Source organism: Ochotona curzoniae, unplaced genomic scaffold (genome assembly GCF_017591425.1).
Source record: "Ochotona curzoniae isolate NIBS_2020 unplaced genomic scaffold, NIBS_Ocur_1.0 scaffold_4505, whole genome shotgun sequence".
In the NCBI taxonomy this organism is placed as follows: domain Eukaryota; kingdom Metazoa; phylum Chordata; class Mammalia; order Lagomorpha; family Ochotonidae; genus Ochotona; species Ochotona curzoniae.
The window spans coordinates 39,934,278-39,956,150 of record NW_024467118.1 but is presented as its reverse complement, the minus strand read 5'-3'; the positions used below and the strand labels follow the sequence as shown (position 1 = coordinate 39,956,150).

At 39.6% G+C, this 21,873-nt stretch overlaps 1 protein-coding gene across 1 annotated transcript; it reads left to right on the top strand.

The window, feature by feature from the left end:
• The first annotated feature begins 20,944 nt into the window (after nt 1–20,944).
• LOC121146385 (ubiquitin-conjugating enzyme E2 variant 1-like) lies at nt 20,945–21,196 on the top strand. Its single transcript, XM_040965754.1, has one exon. The coding sequence runs from the start codon at nt 20,945–20,947 to the stop codon at nt 21,194–21,196; it is 252 nt and encodes an 83-aa protein (XP_040821688.1).
• Nucleotides 21,197–21,873: the final 677 nt, after the last annotated feature.

Below are 21,873 nucleotides of genomic sequence, written 5' to 3'. Positions count from 1 at the left end.
AGTCAAAACTCTTTTAATATGACATGAGATGCAGCAGTAACAAACGTGCTCAAAATAACTTTTCAAAAATAATGCGTGGAGCAGGTATTTGGCCTAGCAAAAAAACATGCCACTTGAAATGCCATATCCCCTATTCTCTGTTTGAGTCATGAATTCTAGCTCCCAATTCTAGCTTCCTGCTATTGGGTATTTCTGAAGGCAAAACACAATGGCTCAAGTAGTTTGGTCCCTGCCACCCACAGGGGAGACCTAGATTGCCTGCCTGACTCTGGGTTCGAGGGGATGCAAACACTGTTGATTCAGGCACTTGCAAAGTGAACCATAAGATGGGAGCTCAGCCTCCACCTCTCTCTCTATCTCTCAAAGAAAGAAATAAACAACAATAATTATGAATAGAAAGAGTGTGTGATTCATACCTCACTTCAATTATCAAGCCTGATAGCATGTTATCAGTTGTATTTGTCAATCCATGAATCTCATTCCATAGCACACTGCCACATAACAATTTGCTGAAACAGAAATGTCTCTCACCCACAAATTTTCATGTCTCAATAATATGGCAAAAAGGTAAAATCCGTGATAATGTTTTAAACCAGCCCCAGGATACTGAAATATTTACTGTAGATGCAGCTGCTGCCTGGGAGGTCCACTGTCGGTGTGAACAGTTCTCTGGCATTTCTCCTTCTCTATAGGCCAACCGATAGGAGTTACAATTTCAGACAAACACAGGCTCCAGTGAAACAGAGGGGAAACAGGACAGAAGCTGGACAGCATTGTATCTCCAATGAAAACTTTGAGCTCAGGGATTCAGCAATGTAAATCAAGTGTTCACTCATCTATTTGATAAAACGATCCTTTGTATTAATTTTGGTAAACCTCTGTTATTTGTACATCCTTTCACCTCAATTGAAAAGAATATAAGATTTTGTATTTTTTTAATAGTAAAGCTAATTTTAGAGTTGATGACGAAGTGTGACATAAAGAAACTTTCTAAATATAAAGATGCTTCTCTAAAAAAGAAGCTTGAAACTTTGAGGAAAATTCACTGAGATGCTTATTGCATTTCTTTGTGTGCTATCTTCTTTCTGCACCTTTGGAAGAGAAAGTAATTGTGTTTCGACTTCTCTGTGTATGAGCTGTCTTCTAAAACAGACAGGACTAGAAAACGACCAGATTTAAGCACACCTTTTGATTCACATAGTCTGACTTACAGCATCCACAAAAAAAAAATTAATTAATTAATTTCTTGTGTACTTATCACACTTAAATGGTATTTAATTCCTACTCAGAAAGATTTATTCCTTACCCTCAAATTAGAAAGTACTATGCAAATTCTTTTTTTAAAAAGGTAAAACTGCTCAGCAAATATATATATATATATATAATAAGTCATTTTATTTTCTAAAATGAACTGCACAACACATGTAAGCATGGTGACAAAGAATAAAGAAACAGTTCAATCATGAGACCTAAAAATTAACTATGTGGTGAACTTTCAGAAAGCTCCACCAGTCATAATTAACAACTAATGAAATTTTACTGAGAAAGAAATTACAAGCTAAATTCAAAATCTTCTTAAGTCTAAAGAGCAAATTCCATGAGAATGATTATTTTCTTATGTAACAGAGAGGCTCAGAAACAAATCTGTCCCCAACAGCTAATAATTCACCTATTATCAAACTCTCCAGAATCATAATACCTCAGGCCCAACTGTGAGCTTGCAAATATGTGACACAACAATTGACGAATTGCAATGACCAGCCGAACGGGTAATGTGCCTTGGGATTCGGGAACTCCACCCGCCCTACGAGTAAGTAGGATTTATGAAGATAACATGACATGCTAATATATTTTTACAGCTTGAACAAGATATTCCTTGCCATTTTTGAGCACCACACATAGTTTATCAATATAACTCCTAAGACCTTTATCCCCTTTTGTTTCCTTGCTTTTGCACATAATATAATTATCAAAAAGGTTAAGACTAACTGAAGAGTGGAAACATTTGAACTCTAGACAGCAGCTTTTTTTCATTCTTCTATTTTGGTTCTGATCATTCTGCTGAGTTTGTTGCAATTATCCTAATACAGTCTTCGACTTTGAGTCAGTTAGGCATGACCTATGTAAAACCTTATTCTTCTATCTCGTTTTAGATAGGTCAGGTAGTCAGCCAAATTCAAAAGCAACATTGGCTACAACTCAGATATCTTTCAGAGAGAAATCAAGGTCACCTTTGAAGGATAAAGCTATTAGTTCATAGGTAGAAAAGATATCAACACTTTCCTCTCCTCTAGCTGTTGGTAAATGTCAGATCTACTTCTGAAACTATTTTAATTCTCTAATACAGTTTGTGCAGTTAATTATGGAAACATACTTAAAGCTTCTCTACTTAATCATAGTGAACGCATTAAAAAAAAAAAAAAACTTATTCTGCTATATTGAGTAACCAAAAATATATGCCAGGCCTGTCACTACTGATGATTAAGAACAAACAACTAACATTTGGTATTATGAATATCTGCTTTGCACGGGGCATGCTTCCTGAATTAACACACTCAGTCATTATACAACCCTAAGAGATAGAAACTATTAGACTTCCATTTTTTAAGTGAGGAAATTGACTTATGCTATTTAAATAATTCTCACAATGTTAAAAAGCTACTGTGTGGAAGAACTGGCATGCTAAACTGAACCCCTATACCAATAAAACCTGTGCTTTTAGGAGTTAGGCTAATGGGTTTGGTGTTGTGGTGGGTTAAGCCCACCTGCAATGCCAGCATCCAGTGGTACCAGTTCAAATCTCAGCTACTCTACTTCCAATCCAGATCCCTTCCCAACAAAATGGGAAAGCAGAAGAAGGTGGCACAAATGTTTAGGCTCCTGCCACCCACATGACAGACTCAGGTGCGATTCTAAGCTCCTAAAGCAGAGTACCAGAGAGAGGGAGAAAAAAGAAGAGATATTCCACCTACTGATTCACTTCCCAAATGACAACAACAGCTAATACTGTGCTATAAGTAGTAAGAACCCAGCAGCAACCCCACTCAGGTCTCCCACACGGTTGACAGGAACCTAAATTTGTACCATTTCTACCACTTTCCCAGCTACATTGCCAGTAAGCTGATTGAGCAGTGGAGCCACTGAAACTCAAACAGACACTCCAATATGGAAAGTCAGCATCACAAGCCAACATCACAGCTTAATGCACTGAGCCACAACACCACACTTTATCTGGCATCTTAACTGTAGGGGTAAAGGCTTGCCCCAACTATTTAAAAAAAGAAAAATCATATACACATTTTTCTTCTTAGTATCTTGCTTGTTACAGGCATTTTCATAAATATCTCTGAAAGAAAATTAAATGTTTATAATGTTACAAGTTTGAAACTTTAGCAATTTCTTCCTCCTAGTGCACTTCGTCAATCAGGAATGTATACATAAAATAACATTAAATGTGGGGAACATTTACATTCTTAGGTCAATGAACATCTTGTTTTGAAATTGAAACTTTAAATAACCAACATAGGTGGTTTCATCCAGCTAAAGAATTATTCACTTTTAGGAAACAGCCCAGAACAGGCCATGGAAAGCTACCCACTGGCATACACTTGGCAGACGTAGGGGCAAGACCAGGCTGAATCTGTCCACGTCATCCACTGGCAAATCCAGGCACCAGTGTGGGTTGACCTAGGTTCGGTTGCAACAAAGACTAGTGCACAATACGGAATGCCAAGGTGAGGCTGCCTGTACCGGAGGGGACCGCAGCGCCCAACCAGCCTGAGAACAAGAAAGGAAGTAGGCAGAGCCAGCAGGGGAATAAGGGAGGGTTCCTTTGCTGGACAGCTACTCCCGCTGGAGAGCATGGGCTGGGATGGGGGCAGACCAGACTAGGCAGAGCTACCACACCTGTGCGCCTCATGTGGACTAGATCAGGGAAAAGTCGGGCTCGGTGGATTATTCCTACTGGTGCAAACAGAATTAAAGTGGGCGAGGTTTGTTTTGGGCAGCTGGAATCTGGGAGTGGGAGAGGCCTGGGAGGGTAATAGTGGGCTCATCCCTCTTGGGTTACCACTTCCACGGGAGGACATAAAACTAAACAGTGGCTGGGGTGGAATGGGGTGTGGGGCAGACTGGATTACTGCTACACTTATTGGCAAACCAGGGTAGGGGCGGTCCTGGTGGGGGTTATTGTGGGTCGCTCCAACTAGGCTGCAGCTCCCACTGGTTTAGGTGAGGGCCAAATATGTGCGGGGCAGAACCAGGCTGGACTGCAACACCCATTGGTTCCAGTGGAAGTCGGGAGTGAAAACAGAACCAACCCAGCAATTACAACCACCAGCTGATTGGAGCGATGGACGGTGCCTGGCCCTGTACTTGTTAGCACATACAAGAAGTTTCTTTGGAGATCTTCCTAATCTAAATGCTGGACTCAGAACCCTAACCAAGAAAAGAGAGAAGACAGAACAGGTCAACCAACCATCTCAGCTATGATGGACTATGTCAATCAGTGGATTTTTCAAAGACCTCATAGTGCTTGGAGTGGCGAGATTGACAGCGATTCATAACTGTTGCAACATCAAAACCACTCGAGCAAGAACCTCAGAGCATGCCCTACACCCGGGACTTGGGGAGGGTGGGAAATTGGGTTGGCCTTCTCCCTTAATACCCCCCTTTTAAACATGAAGGTAACAATATGGAAAACATACTAGTATTATCCACTTTCCTGTAGCCCTTGAACCTTCTTACTCTAACTAAGTATGTAAAGAATATAAAAATAAAATATATTTAAAAAAAAAGAAAAAAAAAAAAGAATTATTCACTTTAAGAAAAAAAATTACAAAGAGATTGCTGATAGAAAACAACGCCTTTTGAAACTTCAATGATAGGCATGGGGCTGTGCCATTCAATACAACAGCAACTAGCTGAACTGACTCCTGTACCACTTGAAGCAATGTTAGTTAAAATGATGAATGCTGTAAGAATAAAATAGACACAGAATTTTAAAGACTTAGCATGAAACAACAACAGAAAAAACAAAATAGGTGTTTCACATGGTAGTTGAGATACCAGATAAGCTAATACTTTTACAACTTACCCAGTTCTTGCTGGCATCTCCACAGAGCCTTTTTAGGTTAAGTGGAATTTTGCAACTATTTATAATGGACGACTGGAGATTAGAAATTTCTAGGAACACAAGCAGGGGTCAGGATTAGAATCAGGGTAGTGAGGACCTGAAGTGGCATACATATGTGACACCAGTGTCCCATGGCTGGCTTTACCTGCTGTGCCAAAGCATCAATCCCTACAACTTCAAACTCTTGCTGGTGCAACTAAAAAGCACTTCCAGTTTGCAGGACACAAACATCTGTGGATTTAAAAAAATCACCTCTTCACATATAAATAGTAAGTGTTTTCCTATCTTCCTATCTTTCCAGATGGTGACCATCTCAGACTTGTATTTGATTTATCCAAATCACACAAAAAGCAGTTTGAACAATTAGATAGGTTCAGTCAGAACTTTTTAAAAAAGGTAAAAGTCCACCTGGTCAGTTGGTACACTCTTCATTACTAGTCCAGCATAGACTGGATTCCCAGTTCTTCACCGAGATGCCCACCTGCTCTGCCCGGCATATTCTCTTCATTAAACTTGGCTAGCACGCTGGCTGTGACTCACATCTGCATGCTCTCTTGAATGAAGACAGAACCTCTGAAAAGCCCTCTCTGGTAACAGTCTCAATAAACATCTCACTGTCTGAAAGCATCCTAGATCTCAAACAGGACCCATGCAGTGTGCAGTTAAATCACTCTGCTACTAAAACATGTTCAACAAGACACACAAGCAATATTTCAAAGGTGTGTTTCCAAGAATTTAAATCTGTTTCAGAAGGTCAGAACTAAGAAAAACAAATTGGTGTAAATGTAGTTCCACAGGCTCAAGTTCACATGAGTAACAGAAAATTAAACAAGGTCTACAAGCAAGGAAGAGCACTAGTACAGGGCACCTGGTATGTGCCATGTTGAGGCTTTGCGAGTGTGTTTAATATGGAAAACAGGGATAGAAAAGGACAGTCATGTGCCTCATTCAGGAAGTCATCTGTGATTATCATTGCCTGTGTGAAGATTCAAACATTACTGACCCCTGAGGAAATGCTGAGGTTACAAAAGTAAACAACATCCAGTCAGTGTAGGCGATAAGACCACAGCCTAATGGGATGAACATGACAGCAACACCCTGTAATGAACAAACCATACAGAAACAAAAGAGCAAAACACAAGACCTTAAAAAACCATTTTATGACCAGCATTGTGACACAGTGAGTATTAACATCCCACATGGCCACTGGTTCAAGTGCTAGCTGGTCCACTTCCAATCCAGCTTCCTACTTATGACCTGGGAAAGCAACGAAAGGTGGCCCATCCTTCTCCATCCTGCCCTTCTCCCTGCCCTGGCTGCCCTCATCCAGCCAACAGGGCAGATGTTTCCCTACCTGTCCCCCTCCCCACCCTCGCTTCCATCCCTACCCCGTTGGAATAAAACGACCTCCTAATATCTCATCACATCTGGTGTTTCGGCTCATGGTAAATTAATCGTGAAAAGAAGACTTGGCTATGGGAATTAGCTGCACATAACAATGTAAGAAAAGTAAGAACTTTAAATGCGTTAAAGAGAATCAAGATGGTGGAATAGGGTAAGGACACGTTTAAACAGATGGAGAAACATTTAATCAGGTTGAAGCAGAGAGGACACATCCCAGGAAATAGGAGAGGACAGAACAACAGTAGAGGGGTACCTGGAGACTGACAGACACAGGAAAGCGGCGGACACAACGGTGTGGTGTTGCAGTGACTGATACTCTAGCTGCATTCAGCTAACAGCAATCTGAACTCCACCAGCAGCCGGAACTCCACCAGCAACCAGGTGGGAAGGGACTTTCACTGGGGGCTTAGGAGGTGAACCCAGACAAAGAACACTTTGTCCTGCTGGCCCGTTTAATTTGACCAAGAGCAGAGACAGAGCAGCAGATCCCAGACAGGCAATGTGAGAACAGGGTGGATTTCACAGCCCAGTCAGCCCCCTAGAACCAAATTGGGTGCCATTTTGCTTAAGGAGAAAAAGCAAGGGAAAGGACTGAACATACACTGAGCTGGGAGTGAACTCATTTCTGACTCAGTAAACTGTATCAACATGGCATTCTACAGGTTCCACCCAAGATAGGTCTGGGTAGTCCTCAGACCTGATGATCATCAGATCAAGAACTCTAGTAGTGGTACGTCAGGCGCCATTTTGTACACTGTGGCAAACACTTTAGGACTGCAGAGGACAACAGCACATGTGCTGAGCTCGGCAAGAACTCACTGAGTTCAATGGATTGCACAGGAAAATAATACCAACTGTGGCATCATGCAGGCCAAAATAGGTCCATGTAGCATGCAGATCTAATGTCCAACAGGTTCCGGCAAGATCACCACCAACAACAACCTAGCTATATAATACACCTGGTGTCTCCCTAATCCTAGGACCTGCTCCAACCGGAAGTGGGAGAAAGGTTGTACAGACAGTGGTGCAGCCTCAGCATGGTATCACAGGAGGTAGACATTGGTGAGCCAGGAGTTGGGGCTATGGAGTTCTTAGTGGATATCTAACATAAGAACCCAGACCTAGAACTCACTGGAGGGAGTGGTTCAGTTGGCTGCAAGCAAAAAGTTGTGTACCAACTACAATAAGTAAAATCAACTGTAGACCTGTGGGTGACACAACTTAGAAACTTGCCCCAAGGAGAAGACTCTGATAACCAGAAATACAATGACCAAGAGCAAAAGAAGAGACAAAGGCACAATGAACATTACTGAAAACTCCCCTACAAAGGAGCAAAGCCCTATGCCAGCCTCAGCGTTAACTGAGGAAGACATCGAGAATGGGGGAACACAGAATTCAGAAAACTCATTTTAAAGCTTCTGATCAACAATGAGAAGCACATACAAGAGTTCAAAGAATTTAAGGCATATTTTACATAAGCAATAGCAGCAATAAAGCAAATCAAGGCTGATATATCAGAAATTAAGAACACAGTAGAGCAAATTAAAAGTACAGTGGAGAGTCTCTAAAATAGAATGAAGCAAGCAGAAGGAAGAATCTCAAAATTAGAAATTATTTTCTGTCATCAGAGGGGAAGAAAACAAAAGCTGGAAGCAGAGCTGGATCAGGCCAAAAGAAAGTATTCAAGAATTCAAAGACATGATTAAGAGGCCTAATATAAGAGTTATGGGAATCCCAGAAGGTGCAGAAAGAGAAACTAGTTTTACAAATATATTTAATGAAATAATAAAGAAAAATTTCCCTAATCTAGAGAAAGGATTGGGAAACAAGATCCAGGAGGGGCACAGAACTCCCAACAGGCTTAATCAAAAGCGATCTTTAACAAAACACATTATCATCACGCTCTCTCCAATTGAACATAAGGAAAAGATCCTTAAATGTACATGTGAAAAAAATCAAGTAACATATAAAGGAATGCCAATTTAACTCACAGGAGATCTCTTACAGGAATCTCTACAGGCAAGAAGAGAATGGATTGACATATTCCAGATTCTAAAAGAAGAAAATTGTCGGCCTAGGATAACATGCCCAGCAAAGCTTTCTTTTGTCTTTGAAAATGAAATAAAATTCTTCCACAGTAAAGAAAAGTTAAACGGATTTGCTTCTTCCAAACTTGCCCTACAAATGATACTGAAAGATGTTCTCTTTACAGAGAAGAGGAATAGAACCAAACAAAACCAAAGGCAAACGGGAAGAACATCCCAGTAAAATGACAACAGAAGACTAAATCAGTGAACAACCCATTGGTAAAATGACAGGACCAAAGTACCACCCATGCATATTAACCCTGAATGTAAATGGCTTAAGCTCAGTCAAATGGCATAGATTAGTAGACTGGATTAAAAAAACAAAACCCATCTATTTGTTGTTTAGAAGAAACACATTTCACCAACAAAAATCAGCGGAAACTATATCGCATGGGTTTTGATGTTTTCTGTTAGTTTCATCCCTTCAAAACACTTTCTTCTGATTAAATTCTTCAATGACTCATAGATCATACAGTAGCATCATTTTCTTCAGGAAGTTTCTTGATTTTCATTTCTTTAGCTACACAGTAGTTATTTAACTTCTTGGTGTTGTCAATTTCTTTTTTCTTCCTGATGTTGATTTTGTTTTGTGGCTTTTCATTTAAGGGGATGTATAGTAGCTGTGTAATGGATACTGCCATATCTAGTAACATTTAACTTAATGGCATTGTAAATTTCTATTTTTCTTTCTATTGTTGATTTTGTATTATGACTTTTCATTTAAAGGGATACACAGTAGCTGTGAAATGGAGACTTACATCCAGATGTGAGGATACAATGTAGTATGCATTTCTACTTCCAGACAAAGATGGACTTACAACGAAACTGTTCACTATATCTTGACAATAGGATGCTGGACTCTATGCCATTGTCCATGCCCACAATGATGGACATATGACTGTGCATGAAGAACTATACTATATTAATGATATAGAGGATCTAGGTGGGGGTGGAGAATTGGGGCAAGTAAAAGGGAAATACCAAGAGCCTATGGAATTGTATCATAAAATAATAATAACAATAATAATAATAATAAAATATAAAATGTAAAAAAATGAAATAAAAAATAAAGATGGCCCAATAATTTAGGCCCCTGTATCCAGTTGGGAGATCCAGATGACACTCCTGGCTCCCAGCTTTACACAGTTCAGCTGCAGCTGCTGTGGCCATTTGTAAAGTGAACTAGTGGTTGGAAGATTACTCTCTGTCTCCCCGTTTATCCCTCTCTCTCTAACTCTGACTTTCAGATAAATAAATAAATCTTTACAAAGTAACTATTCATGGAAGCATTGATTTTGAAAGTGAAAGTAAGCTTTTAAAGATTAGTTATAGCAGTTTTTTAGCCCATTTAAAAATACTTCATTTTGTTTTACAATCTAGTTCCACAGGCTCTGGGTTTCCCATGCCCTTCTCCAAGGTCCCTTCCTGTCCCCATTGATTTGTCCTCTAGCTTTCCAATGGATGTCCTTCAAGCAGATTTTGGTTGAAAGAGCTACTTCCTATTTCCATCACTATACATGGAATTCAGTCTTTCTAATCCTAAATATGTTCTCTGTAAAACCAATAGCCTCCAGGAAACAGATTGCCTTATTTCCACACTGATTTTCTAGGTTTATACCCACAACAGCTGGTGTGTTTGCAAGCTGGAGTCCACACAATGAAATTTCCTGGTACTATGTTCTTCCTCATCAAACAAAAGGACAACAGTTGCCTTGTGCCATTTTGAATTTTTCACATCATTTGAAAATAGGCCATCTCTTAAGCCTAAAATATCACATCCAGTCCACCTAGTCATAGCTGCTTCTTCGAGTCACCATTGTCTTACTTCCACTACTACATGTCATCAGGTTCAAAGAAATGCCTTTTCTTCTCTTCTCTGATCCCCATCTGTGCTAAATGTCATTGTTTGTCCTTTCAAACAGTCTCTTGTCAGTGACTGTAGTTCTTCACCTTTTCCATCTCCCTTCCAAGGCATGAGGAACAAAAAACATCAGAAATATCTAACTACCAATCTGTTCCAATTCTACAAGCAAGTTCTGGGAAGAAACTTACCGATCCATGAAATCAGAAAAAAAAAGAAATACAGTTGACAACTTTAATCATGTCTTTAGGACCAATCGGCAGTCTATTTCTTCTTCCTTTACCACAAATAATTTTACTCCTCAGTGTTTACATTTAGTCACTCACACTTCATTTTCCAACCTCATCGTTCTCATTCCCAGCAGATTGTCTCACAGTCTTCTTAACATAGACACAAATGTCACCTGGGAAGAACTCTAAGTCCTATTTCCTAAATATATCTACATGCCCACACATCTCCAAACACAGGAAATTAGAAACGCAGGGAGTGAATTGTGCACCTCCTGCCAGAAAATTTCTGTAGACACATTTGTCACCCATTTAGAACCCCTGCTTCACTGCTCAGCTCTGCTTTCTCCTACATTTAGGCACTTCCTCTGTTTTGGACTTAACCTACTGCATAGGATGCATTCAAGCCTCTGCTGTGTGAAAGAACAAAAACTCTCTCACTTTGTGCCCGCTGATCAATCTCTCTAGGTTCTAGAGTGATATTTAGCTAAGTGATTAAGATGCCCACATTCCACATTGAATTGCCTGGGTTCAATTGCCTGCTCTGGCTCCTTACTACATCTTACCAGCACTACAGATCCTGGGAAGGTCTGGTGATGAGTGATACAGATCAGGCAGCTGAGCTCCTCTCACCCATGTTCTCAGCTCCAGCCTCCCTAGGCTGGTCCTAGAACTCCCATGGGAGTGAACCAACACTTGGAAGCAATCTACCACCTACCTACCTGTTTATCTAGCATCTATCACAAGTTTACCTACGACCACTACGTTTTTGTAAAATGTAATTCTCCCAGTTTTCACTAACTTCTGATCAGCTCAGGCCTGACCATTGCAATCATTTGGGGAGTGAATCATCGGACAGATCTTCTTTTGTCTTTTCTCTCTCTCTGTCTCTCTCTCTCTCTCTCTCTGTATATATATATATCTGACTTTGCAGTAAAAATAAATCAAAATCCTTTCACACTGTAACTTGAAAGTGCTAACTAAGCCCCCTAGACTTCATCAAACCACATTGAAACTCAATAACAAACAAAACAGATAGCAGTAAACTGTAAGAACAGTGAACTCAGAAAAAAAAAAAGGCTAGTTATTTATTTGAAAGACAGAGCATCCCTGAGACAGGGAGAAACAGAAAGCAGAAGAGACAGAAACAGGGAGATCTTACATCTGCGTACTCATTGCCCAAATACCTACAACAACTGGAATTGAACCATGTCAAAACTGGGAGTTAGGAACTCCATGTGATTCTCCCAGTTGGGTAGCAGGAACCCAAGTGTTTGGGCCATCACCTTCTGTTACCCAGATGCATTAGCAAGAAGCTAGTTCATAAGTGCAAAAGAGGAAGAATCAACCTCACACACCTGAAATATGGAATATGTGTATATCAAGTGTCAAGTTAACAAGCTTAGTCTACTGTGTCACAATACCAATTCCACTGATCAACTTTTAAGATACACTCTGATTCTGCTGCACACTGAATAATATAAAATCTACTTCATAGTTTGAGATCATTACATTATCAAAGAATGAGAAATTTCACTTCATCCAATATGAAAATAAATAAAGCTTAATTACCAGGAAATCACATCTATTGTCATCATTTCCACTGCATAATAAAAAAGTACATTGCTCTTATTTGAATCAGAAAACTGGGAGGCATAATAAAATCAGAAATTCTGCCTAAGTCAACAGTAAACCGTAGAACAATAATACTTTTCATTTTCTATAAAGATCTTCTTTGGGATGTCCCCACATCACTTCATTAACATTCAACCCTGGTAGGTCAATCAATCAGAATAGAAACAATTACTAGCTTTTAAGAATTGAGATGATGACAGCAACAAAAAAAAACATGATAATCACCACTCTGAAATGTGCCCAAAATAATAATTGGCTGAAGTTAACACCACTAAGAGCTTCACGACTGACTTATAATGCTGACCCCTCAACAGAACATTCCACACTCTCTTTATTCTTTCTGGTTTAACGTAATAAAAGTCTCTATCAACAGATTGTCTGCTCAGTATTACAAAACCAGTATAGACAAGAATAAGGCCCAGAAACTACATAACAGGATATCATATCTTCGTGAACACATTTTACCATAAGGCTTATTTCTTTTGGATGATGAATAACTAAATAGTTGCTGCTTTGATTAAGTAAAATGAACTGTACCAGGCACCCACAAAGTTTGATTAATTTATATTTGTTTTGGAAATAATGAGTTAGTGAACAACTGAAACAGATTCTGTAACAGAGCTGAGAGCTCACAAAGAATGCAAGAAGTGATGAAGTGTGAGATGGAGTGACCAGGGCAGCTCAAAGGTGATGATATATGATGAAGTGCAGCTGAGAGTCCCAAGGAATGATGACGTGAGATGGGCAATGATCACGTGGTGGAAGACATCCAACCAAAATGTTGAAGACTTTTTCTGAGGGATTAATCACATGACCAGAAGTAAAAGTTCACTGGACTAAATTTTGATACATGGGATTTATATACACTATTAAGATCAGCCCTTGGCAAATAAATCTTGAAACATAATGTAGAAGACATTCTTTCATCTTATTATCTCCTGTCACTCTAACACTCTAACAATAAATTGTCAACAAGAAATCCACTAAGATTTTAATCTGCTATCATTTGACTTCCATATATGGCCTATTCAGAAGTTCAATAACACCATTACTCAATGTTAATGACATCTGGTTTGTGAGGATTGCTGATAGAGTCTGGTCCAGCTCCCCTACTGATTCCAACTTCCTACTACTAATATACACCATGGAAGACAATAGGTGATGAATGGCTCAAGCAGTTGGACTTTCACCATTCACAGGTGAAATTCAGGTAGTAAACTCTATCAGAACATCTGAAAATTTCAGTGCAGTATTGAATACATTATACATAACCCGAAAGTATTGACTTAGTAAAGGAATGAGTGAGTTGGACAAATGGATAATGCCAGTATAAATCTACACAGATAAAACAGATCATACCACAGGTCTTCCACATTAAGGTAGAATGACAGAATCAGTCACAGAACACAATGCATGTAATGTGTCATCTTGTACCATTTTTGGTGCCAATCTTGGAGTCAGTAGATTTTAGACTGCTTATGCTAAAGAATTTATGCTAGTCATTGTGATACCTTTAGCATCCAACATAGAGCAGATATACAAAATGCATTCATAAAACCCTTGCTCTACCCATAATTAAGTTAAATGAGAAAATTTCTTCTCACACATGCTTCTTCTTCAACATGGACTATTTTCAACTGTGTTTTTCTTTCCTAAGTTATTTATGCCAACTACTAGACACAACTGGCCCCATTTTAATTCAATGTAGTTTTAAATTCAAGTTCTAAAACTATGTGAATGCATATATTTCATTTGGAAGCACATAAATATCACCTGTAAAAGCATAATCCCGAGTTCATTTAAGGCCTTCCTTATTTTCATCTTAGCCTTTCAAATCATCTCTCATGCCAGACTGCCTAAGGTGTTTGCAGGACAAGTAAACATTGACAATGTGTTCAACAAAAGTGGGAGTTAATGTGGTGACAACTGTCTCTTCAAATGAGCCTTATTAAGATTTGACAATTCAATGTGAAGTAGCAGTGTGCTCTTTTAATAAAAACACTGATCATTGACTAATATACTTGTGCTTCTTTTTCAGTTGTTCTTATTTTAGGTAAACACAGTACTACTGTCTGAGACAAGCTGAATGTACCATCCTCAAAAGCTTTTGCTGTCACCACCACCACATCCTTCTACAGCTGTAATGGGTCCTGGTGTCTCTGTTTTCATCTACTTTCTATCTCTTTGCACAGAACATTTTCACATTGGAAAGGCTCTGGTTGTCCCCATTCCTTCTCCATTCATATGCCAAGTAGTGAAGTAATTTTCTTTCTCAAAATCAGAGGAAATGCTAGGAAAGCATATCCATGCTTCCTACCAATGAAAGGAGGAACTTTGGGCCCGGCGCGATTACACGGTGGTTAAGGTCCTGGCCTTGCACGCCCGGGATCCCATATGGGCGCCGGTTCTAATCCTGGCCGCTCCACTTCCCATCCGGCTCCCTGCCTATGGCCCGGGAAAGCAGTTGAGGACAGCCCAAGGCTTTGGGACCTTGCATCCGCGTGGGAGACCCGGAAGAGGCTCCTGGCTTCGGATCGGCATAGCATTGACCATTGCACTCACTTGGGGAGTGAATCATCGGAAGGAAGATCTTTCTCTCTGTCTCTCCTCTCTGTATATCCACCTTTCCAATAAAAATAAAATAAATCTTAAAAAGAAAAAAAAAAGGAGGAACTAAGAATAGAGCGCTAGCAGGGAAAAACTTTTAGCAACTTTCTGACAGTGCTCAAAAATATAATTGCATTTTGGAATAATTTGTCTATACCATAAAATTTCAGGGAAAAAAGTGAGCAAATATGCCAGAAGACCTTAAGAAAATTTATTATGGACTTGATTCACAGTGAAATTCATCAATAATCTGGTTTTCAAAGAGACCATGTTCTTTTAATTCATCCAAATCCTGTTCTTCAAAAGGGAAAAGACAATGTGAGTTCCCATGAAGAGATCCTTTCATATGTGTACAGGCTGTTTCGAGGATAAAGAGAAGAGAATGTAGAATGTGCCTTTGGAACTATCTTCTTGTGCTACATATTGAACTGTGTAGGGGGATAACAACCAGTGTGGTGCGGCTGGAGATGCCACTAATTCTTTGTTGTTCTTTGGAATCTCCTTGGCTGGTAATTATGCATACTACTAATAATAGCTGTCAGATCTGCCCTTTGGTTGAGACAAAAGGAAGAGGATAAAATCTCTACCATATTCAAAGGAGAGTTGTCAGATTTTGCCTAGCCATTCAGGAGAACTGCAAAAGTTACAGTTTATGCCATCAACTTTCATTATTTACAATGCTCAGTGTTTTTTTCTTTCTTTTTTTATTTAAGGATGCAAAACAACATTAGTCCATTTCTATTACTATAACATATGCCTCTTGTTGATTAACTTATAAAGGAAAGAGGTTTATTCAGCTCACAGTTTTGGAGGCTAAGGGTCAAGGCACCACAGTGACAGAGGCATATTGAAAAAGACGATAATTTCACACCAAGGCAAGAAGTGACAATCAAGTCTCTTTTGACATATGCCAATCATGGATATTTATACACTAACTCTGAGTCACTGACCAATGGCTACACGCAGGGTCTTAATACCACAGCACATCCAACATGAGCTACTCACCAACCCAAAGCAGCCTAGGGGCTGGAGGAAAGTCGTCTTCTATGTCTGCTAAAGGAAGCAGTAGAATGGATATGCACAGAATTGTGTCAGGCAGATCTGAGAAGGCAGCAGTGTTTGCTGTGGCTGATTTCTGTAAGATCAGATTCTGAATGCTACTGACCTGACCAAGGAAGGCAAGGAAGGAAACTACAGTTGTCTGTGAAAGAGTGCTGCATATAAAAGACCAAATAACATGACTTTTGAAACAAAATTTCCCTGTGCATGGGCATTTGGTGCAGCAGTAAGTCACTCCTTGGGACACCTACATCACATGTGCAATCACAGCTTTCTGCAATGCAGACTTCAGGAAGATGCAGCTAATGGTTCAAGTTCTTTCACCCAAATGGAAGTTCAAGACTAGACTATTGGTTCATGGTCTTACTTTGTCCCTGATATGGGGAATAAATCAACAAGTGAGATCTCTCTTTCTCTCTACTCTTCTTCACTATCTTGTTTTAATCATTTGTTCCTTTTAAAGTCAGAGAGGAAAGGAGAGATTTTTCTATCCCCTAATTCATTCCCCAAATGACCTCAACAGCCAGGAATGGGCCAGGCTGAAGACAGGAGCCAGAAACTTCGCTTCAGTCTCCTGGGAAGGTGGCAGGGGCCCAAAAAATTTAGACTCTCTTCCCTTGCTCTCCTAGTTACATTAGCAGGGACCTGGATCAGAAATCCCGGAGCATCCAGGACACAAAGCAGTATCCGTAAGGAATTGTGGCATCGCAGACAGTGACATAACTCATAGCACCACAACACAGGTCTCTCTCTCTCTCTCTCTGCTGTTCAAATAAATAAAACCAATTAATTAATTTTAGAAAAAGAAAAATTCCATACTCTAAGCTTCTTGAGACTTTCAGAAGTTTATATATCACTTTAGAGCAAGGGTTGCAATCTAGGGCTCTCAGGCCAATTGGTTTTATAGAGTCAAACTAAGATTGGTGTTTACATTTTTAAATGGCTAAAAAAAAATCAAAAGAAGACTATTTTGAGACACATGAAACGTACACTATATTCAAATTTCATTGTCCATAAATATTTATTGGAACACATCCACACATCTTCATTTACGTAATGTCAGTGACTGCACTATCAATGCCAAGGTGAGGAGAGATCATCTGGACTGGAATGCTAAAAGTTTTCCTATCATGTCCTAGACACAGTGCTTGCCAACCCATAATTTAGATGCAGTCCCACTTTCAGTGGCTGTTCACGATCTTTGTGCTCCCCTAGGGAAGATGAGAGAGTGAAATACTCTTTTCTCTCTTGAAGGAGGATTCAACCGTTGGTTGGGCACCCTTGGCCAGGGTTCGAGCTGCTTAGAAAAGAACGCTTATTACTCCTTCCTCCCGTAAGCCCATCAGAACAGAATGCATACTGACAGCTCTCCACACAATCAATGTCAAAATGAGGATTCTTGTGAGCATGTACTGAGAAATTAGATTTTTGTCATTGGTGGTGAAAATAGAATGCATTTTTAAAATGTACAATCCCTGTTTCCCCCCATGTGAGCATGACACTTTGCAGACACCTGTTCTGAAGTTTCCGCAGACATAATTTCCCATTGGAACTTACTGTTTGAGCAAATTTTGAGAAAAGATACAGAAAGATGTTATACCATATAATACCACCCAAAGAAAAAAATAGAGAAGTGAGTGGCAATGGGTGAGTCAAAGCTTAATTCATAGGGTTTAATCATCAGGCATCAAGCTAACAATAAACTACTGAAGGAATAAAGATTAATATAAATCCATGGACATAGTGCTCAGGAATTAACACTAGTGACTTTAATCAGATCCCAAGGGAATCCAGTGTGCCAAATTTAACCCCGCTTTTACCACGTGGTTGCTTGTTGAGTCTCAGAAGCACGGACCCGATACGTAAGCCAGGTCTTTTCCATGGAGTGCGCAGTGATCTATGGGTATGCTTCTAAAGCAATATTTCATTCCTCAGAATGCCAGAACCCATTCCCAAGGCCTTGTTTACAGCAGAACATCAGTATTCTCCGGGCACACACGTCAGCGCTGAAGGAACTTTAAATAGCACCAGAGAAAAGTGTTCTTGGTAGTAACACAGCCTGTGATAAACTTTGAAATACAAATGAGAAGTGGAAGTGAATGTTAAACGTATGCCTTGTCCTAAAACTTCATGAAAAATGAAATGTACAAGAAAAGTTGGATCCCTGCCATGACACCCATTACAGTGTAGACCAAGGCGCTGACCTTTCATGCTATACTTACTGTGTTTTTGACACATTTAGTCAATTAAAACGGGTGAAGTGTAATTTGTTTTTCTTAAGTTTAATACAGCATGTCAATAGAAGTTAACCAAAATTTATAGTTGGAACACTAAAGCTGCCACATGCACTTAAACAAATGAACACAATTTATCATGGTTGAAATAAAGAGAACATCATGGGCATTTGACTTTATACTTCACATAAGCGTGTTGCCAAATATAGGAAAGCAAGCTCCTTCTCACACTTCCAATGGAAAAGACATTGTGGTTCGCATTAAATATTGGTGTGAAAAATCTGGCAGGTATCCAGTCCTAAGGAGTGTTAACGTTGGCACTTCCACTGTGTACTTTTACTATAAATTGTTGTAGCATTTATTTGACATGGAATACCCAAAGGATTGATGAGCGAAGAAAGGAAGATTTTTTTTTATTGTGCCGTATTACCTTTTTCAGACATCTATACTAAGCTTTTACATCTTCAAAGTCTAAACAAGTAGCCACCTGTATTCAATCGGTGCAAGATATTTTTCATGAAAGTATAGTTTGCCTTTTTATAAACCTATAAAAGCACACATTTTCCATTTTATTAGTCAGCAAAGCAGTGGTAGATTTAATAATAAAACTTATAAAATGCAGTTTCTTTATAGACAGTTTAACTTTTTGCTTGTTTAAAATGCCACAAGGACAACCAAATTTATATCATCGTTTCTGTCTCGATCCCACAAAAACAAGTGACTACAATTTTGTACGCCTTTACTTAAAATAATTCACCACCCACTCCTTGGACAGTTTATATAGCAGCCTCGGTTGTGTCTAAAATTTTAAGAGAAAAAGTGATACCACAAAGAAAAAGATGATGTGTACAAGTACGTGAGTTTGAATTGGCAGCTATGACATGTCAATTGTCCCCAGGGTCAACTCAGCACCCAGGCATTTCAAATTTCTCAGAGTAATTTAAAATGTTTGTGCCTCATTCTTTAAATATGTATATTTGTTTGTTTGAAAGAATTACCAAGAGACAGTAAAAGACAGCGAGTGAGAAAAGTTCCATCTTCTGGTTCACTTCCGACAAGGCAACCATAGCTGAGACTAAGCTAAGCCAAAGTCAGGAACTCCATCTGGGACTCACACGTGGGTGGCAGCCACCCAAATGCTTGGACAAACTTCCTCTGCTTTCCCAGACACATCAGCAGGAAACCGAGTGGGAAGCGGAGTGCCTGGGATTTGAACCAACACTCACGTCAAATGCCAGCATTGCAAGTTCCACTCCAACCTATTACACTACAAGGCCAGACCCTGTGTTTTATTCTTATATTAACTAAATGGTTCCAATTGTGATCCCAAGATTAACAACTGCTGCCCATATTTTACAAAAATGGTAAGATACATTTTAAAAGTTGAGACTGGCTTAAGAGAATCAAGTTACACTATTTTGAAACTAATATACCTAAAAGTTCAATTTTGTGGGCCAGGTGCAGTAGCCTAGTGGCTAAAGTTCTCACCTTCAACGCACCGGGATCCCATATGGACACCAGTTCTAATCCTGGCAGCCCTGCTTCCCATTCAGTTCCCTGCTTGTGGCCTAGGAAAGTAGTGGAGGATGGCCCAAAGACTTGGTACCCTGCACCCGCATGGGAGACCTGGAAGAGGCTCCAGGCTCCAGGCTTTGGATTGGCTCAACTCCAGCCATTGCAGCTGCTTGGGGAGTGAATCATTGGACAGAAGATCTTCCTCTCTGTCTTTCCTCCTCTCTGTATATCTAACTTTCCAAGAAAAAATAATAAAATAAATCTTTTTTTAAAAAAGTTCAATTTTGCAAGATTTTGGAGTTTAAAAATGAAGTGTATGTAATATACATAGTAATAGTCCTGCTTAATGAATACCTAGTGTAACCTACCACACATTTCTATGCACCTGCCTCAAGACTTTCACACTTAGCAAGCCTGCTTGATTGGTAGCACGATCAATGGCTGCGGTGTTTAACACAATCAAAAGTTGTATCGGTCCTGAGGATATCATTAGACTAAATTAGTATAACAAAATTATTTGTCTTTGTCTTTAGGTCAGCTCATCCGTTTCTAATTTACAGAACAGAAGCACATCTTGAATGGGCAATTTAGTTTCTCACTGGGGAAAATTTGGGGGATTTTGCAACCAACCATTTCTTAACTTGGCTACCAAATTATTTAAGATTGAAAATAATCTATATATTTGACACCAGACATATATTTACCTTTGAATTAGTGGGATCCATACTAGATTTCAGTCTGGCAATGGAACCTTAGCTCACCAGCTGCTCAATCAACTACTGGGTTTACAGCACGAGAAAGCAAATTAATTAGTTAATCCTTTTAAACTTTGAAATTTGCTTCTGAAAATAAAAGGTGAAACTAGATGAGTATTTCACAACACAAAAGGAAAAATTGTGTGTGGATTTTTTCGAATAACTGGCATGGTCTTCTGCTGACATCTTTGTGAGGTCTCATGTATTCGTACTAAAATGTCACGGATTGTCTAATGTTATTTTTCAAATATCCTAAAACTACTAAGAACACACACACAATCTAACTAGAGTAAAATGAGATGTTACTATACAGATGGTACTGGTGGGAATTTTAAAAGTGATAATATCTATTGATGTTGGCAATGTGGAAAATAAAATATTCAGGTATTGAAGAACGGGCCTGCCCTCAAGCTCTAGCTGCGCCAGATGGCAGCTATCTCAGCCTCGGGAGTGAACGTCCCTCGCAATTTCCGACTGTTGGAAGAACTCGAAGAAGGCCAGAAAGGAGTAGGAGATGGCACAGTTAGCTGGGGTCTAGAAGATGATGAAGACATAACACTTACAAGATGGGCAGGGATGATAACTGGGCCTCCAAGACAGGCCCCACGGTCACCAGGGAATAAGGCGGGCAGTTCCTCAGCAGCAAGAACCACCGAGGGGCCCAGTGTAATAGCCTAGCGATTAAAGTCCTCGCCTTGCACACGCTAGGATCCCATTTGGATGCAACTTCTAATCCCAGCAGCCCCGCTTCCCATTCAGCTCCCTGCTTGTTGGCCTGAGAAAGCAGTGGAGGACGACCCAAAGCCTTGGGACCCTGCACCGGCATGGGAGACTCAGACGAAGCTCCTGCCTTCCGATCAGCTCAGCTCTGGCCTTTGCGACCACCTGGGGAGTAAGTCAGCAGACAGAAGATCTTTCTGTCTCTCCTCCTCTCTGTATATCTGACTTTCCACTAAAAATAAATAAATCTTAAATATACATACATATATATATTCATGTATTGCTGCAAGAGGCAGAAATTGTACTGACAAAGCAATCTGGCAATATCTATTACAATTAGAAATTCACATGGCCTTCGTATCAGCATTCCCATTATAAGAACAATTACAAAAATTTTTAGGATAGTAATCAAAAAAGTGGCTAAGAGGGAGGTACATGTCAATTAATAGGTAAATAATTGGATAAATTGTGGTATAGGCAGACATGAAACAGTAAGTTGCAAATTACAAAAAATAATCTCAATTTATAATCAGTATTTTAAAGCATTTCCACAAGGTGTTGCTAGGTTAAAATTTATATATATATATATATATAGTATAATTCCTTTCTAAACCAAACTACCAAAAGTTACCAAA

What these genes read in the sequence shown, in the direction of transcription:
- LOC121146385 (XM_040965754.1), top strand. Translation starts at nt 20,945, where the DNA reads ATGGCAGCTATCTCAGCCTCGGGAGTGAACGTCCCTCGCAATTTCCGA.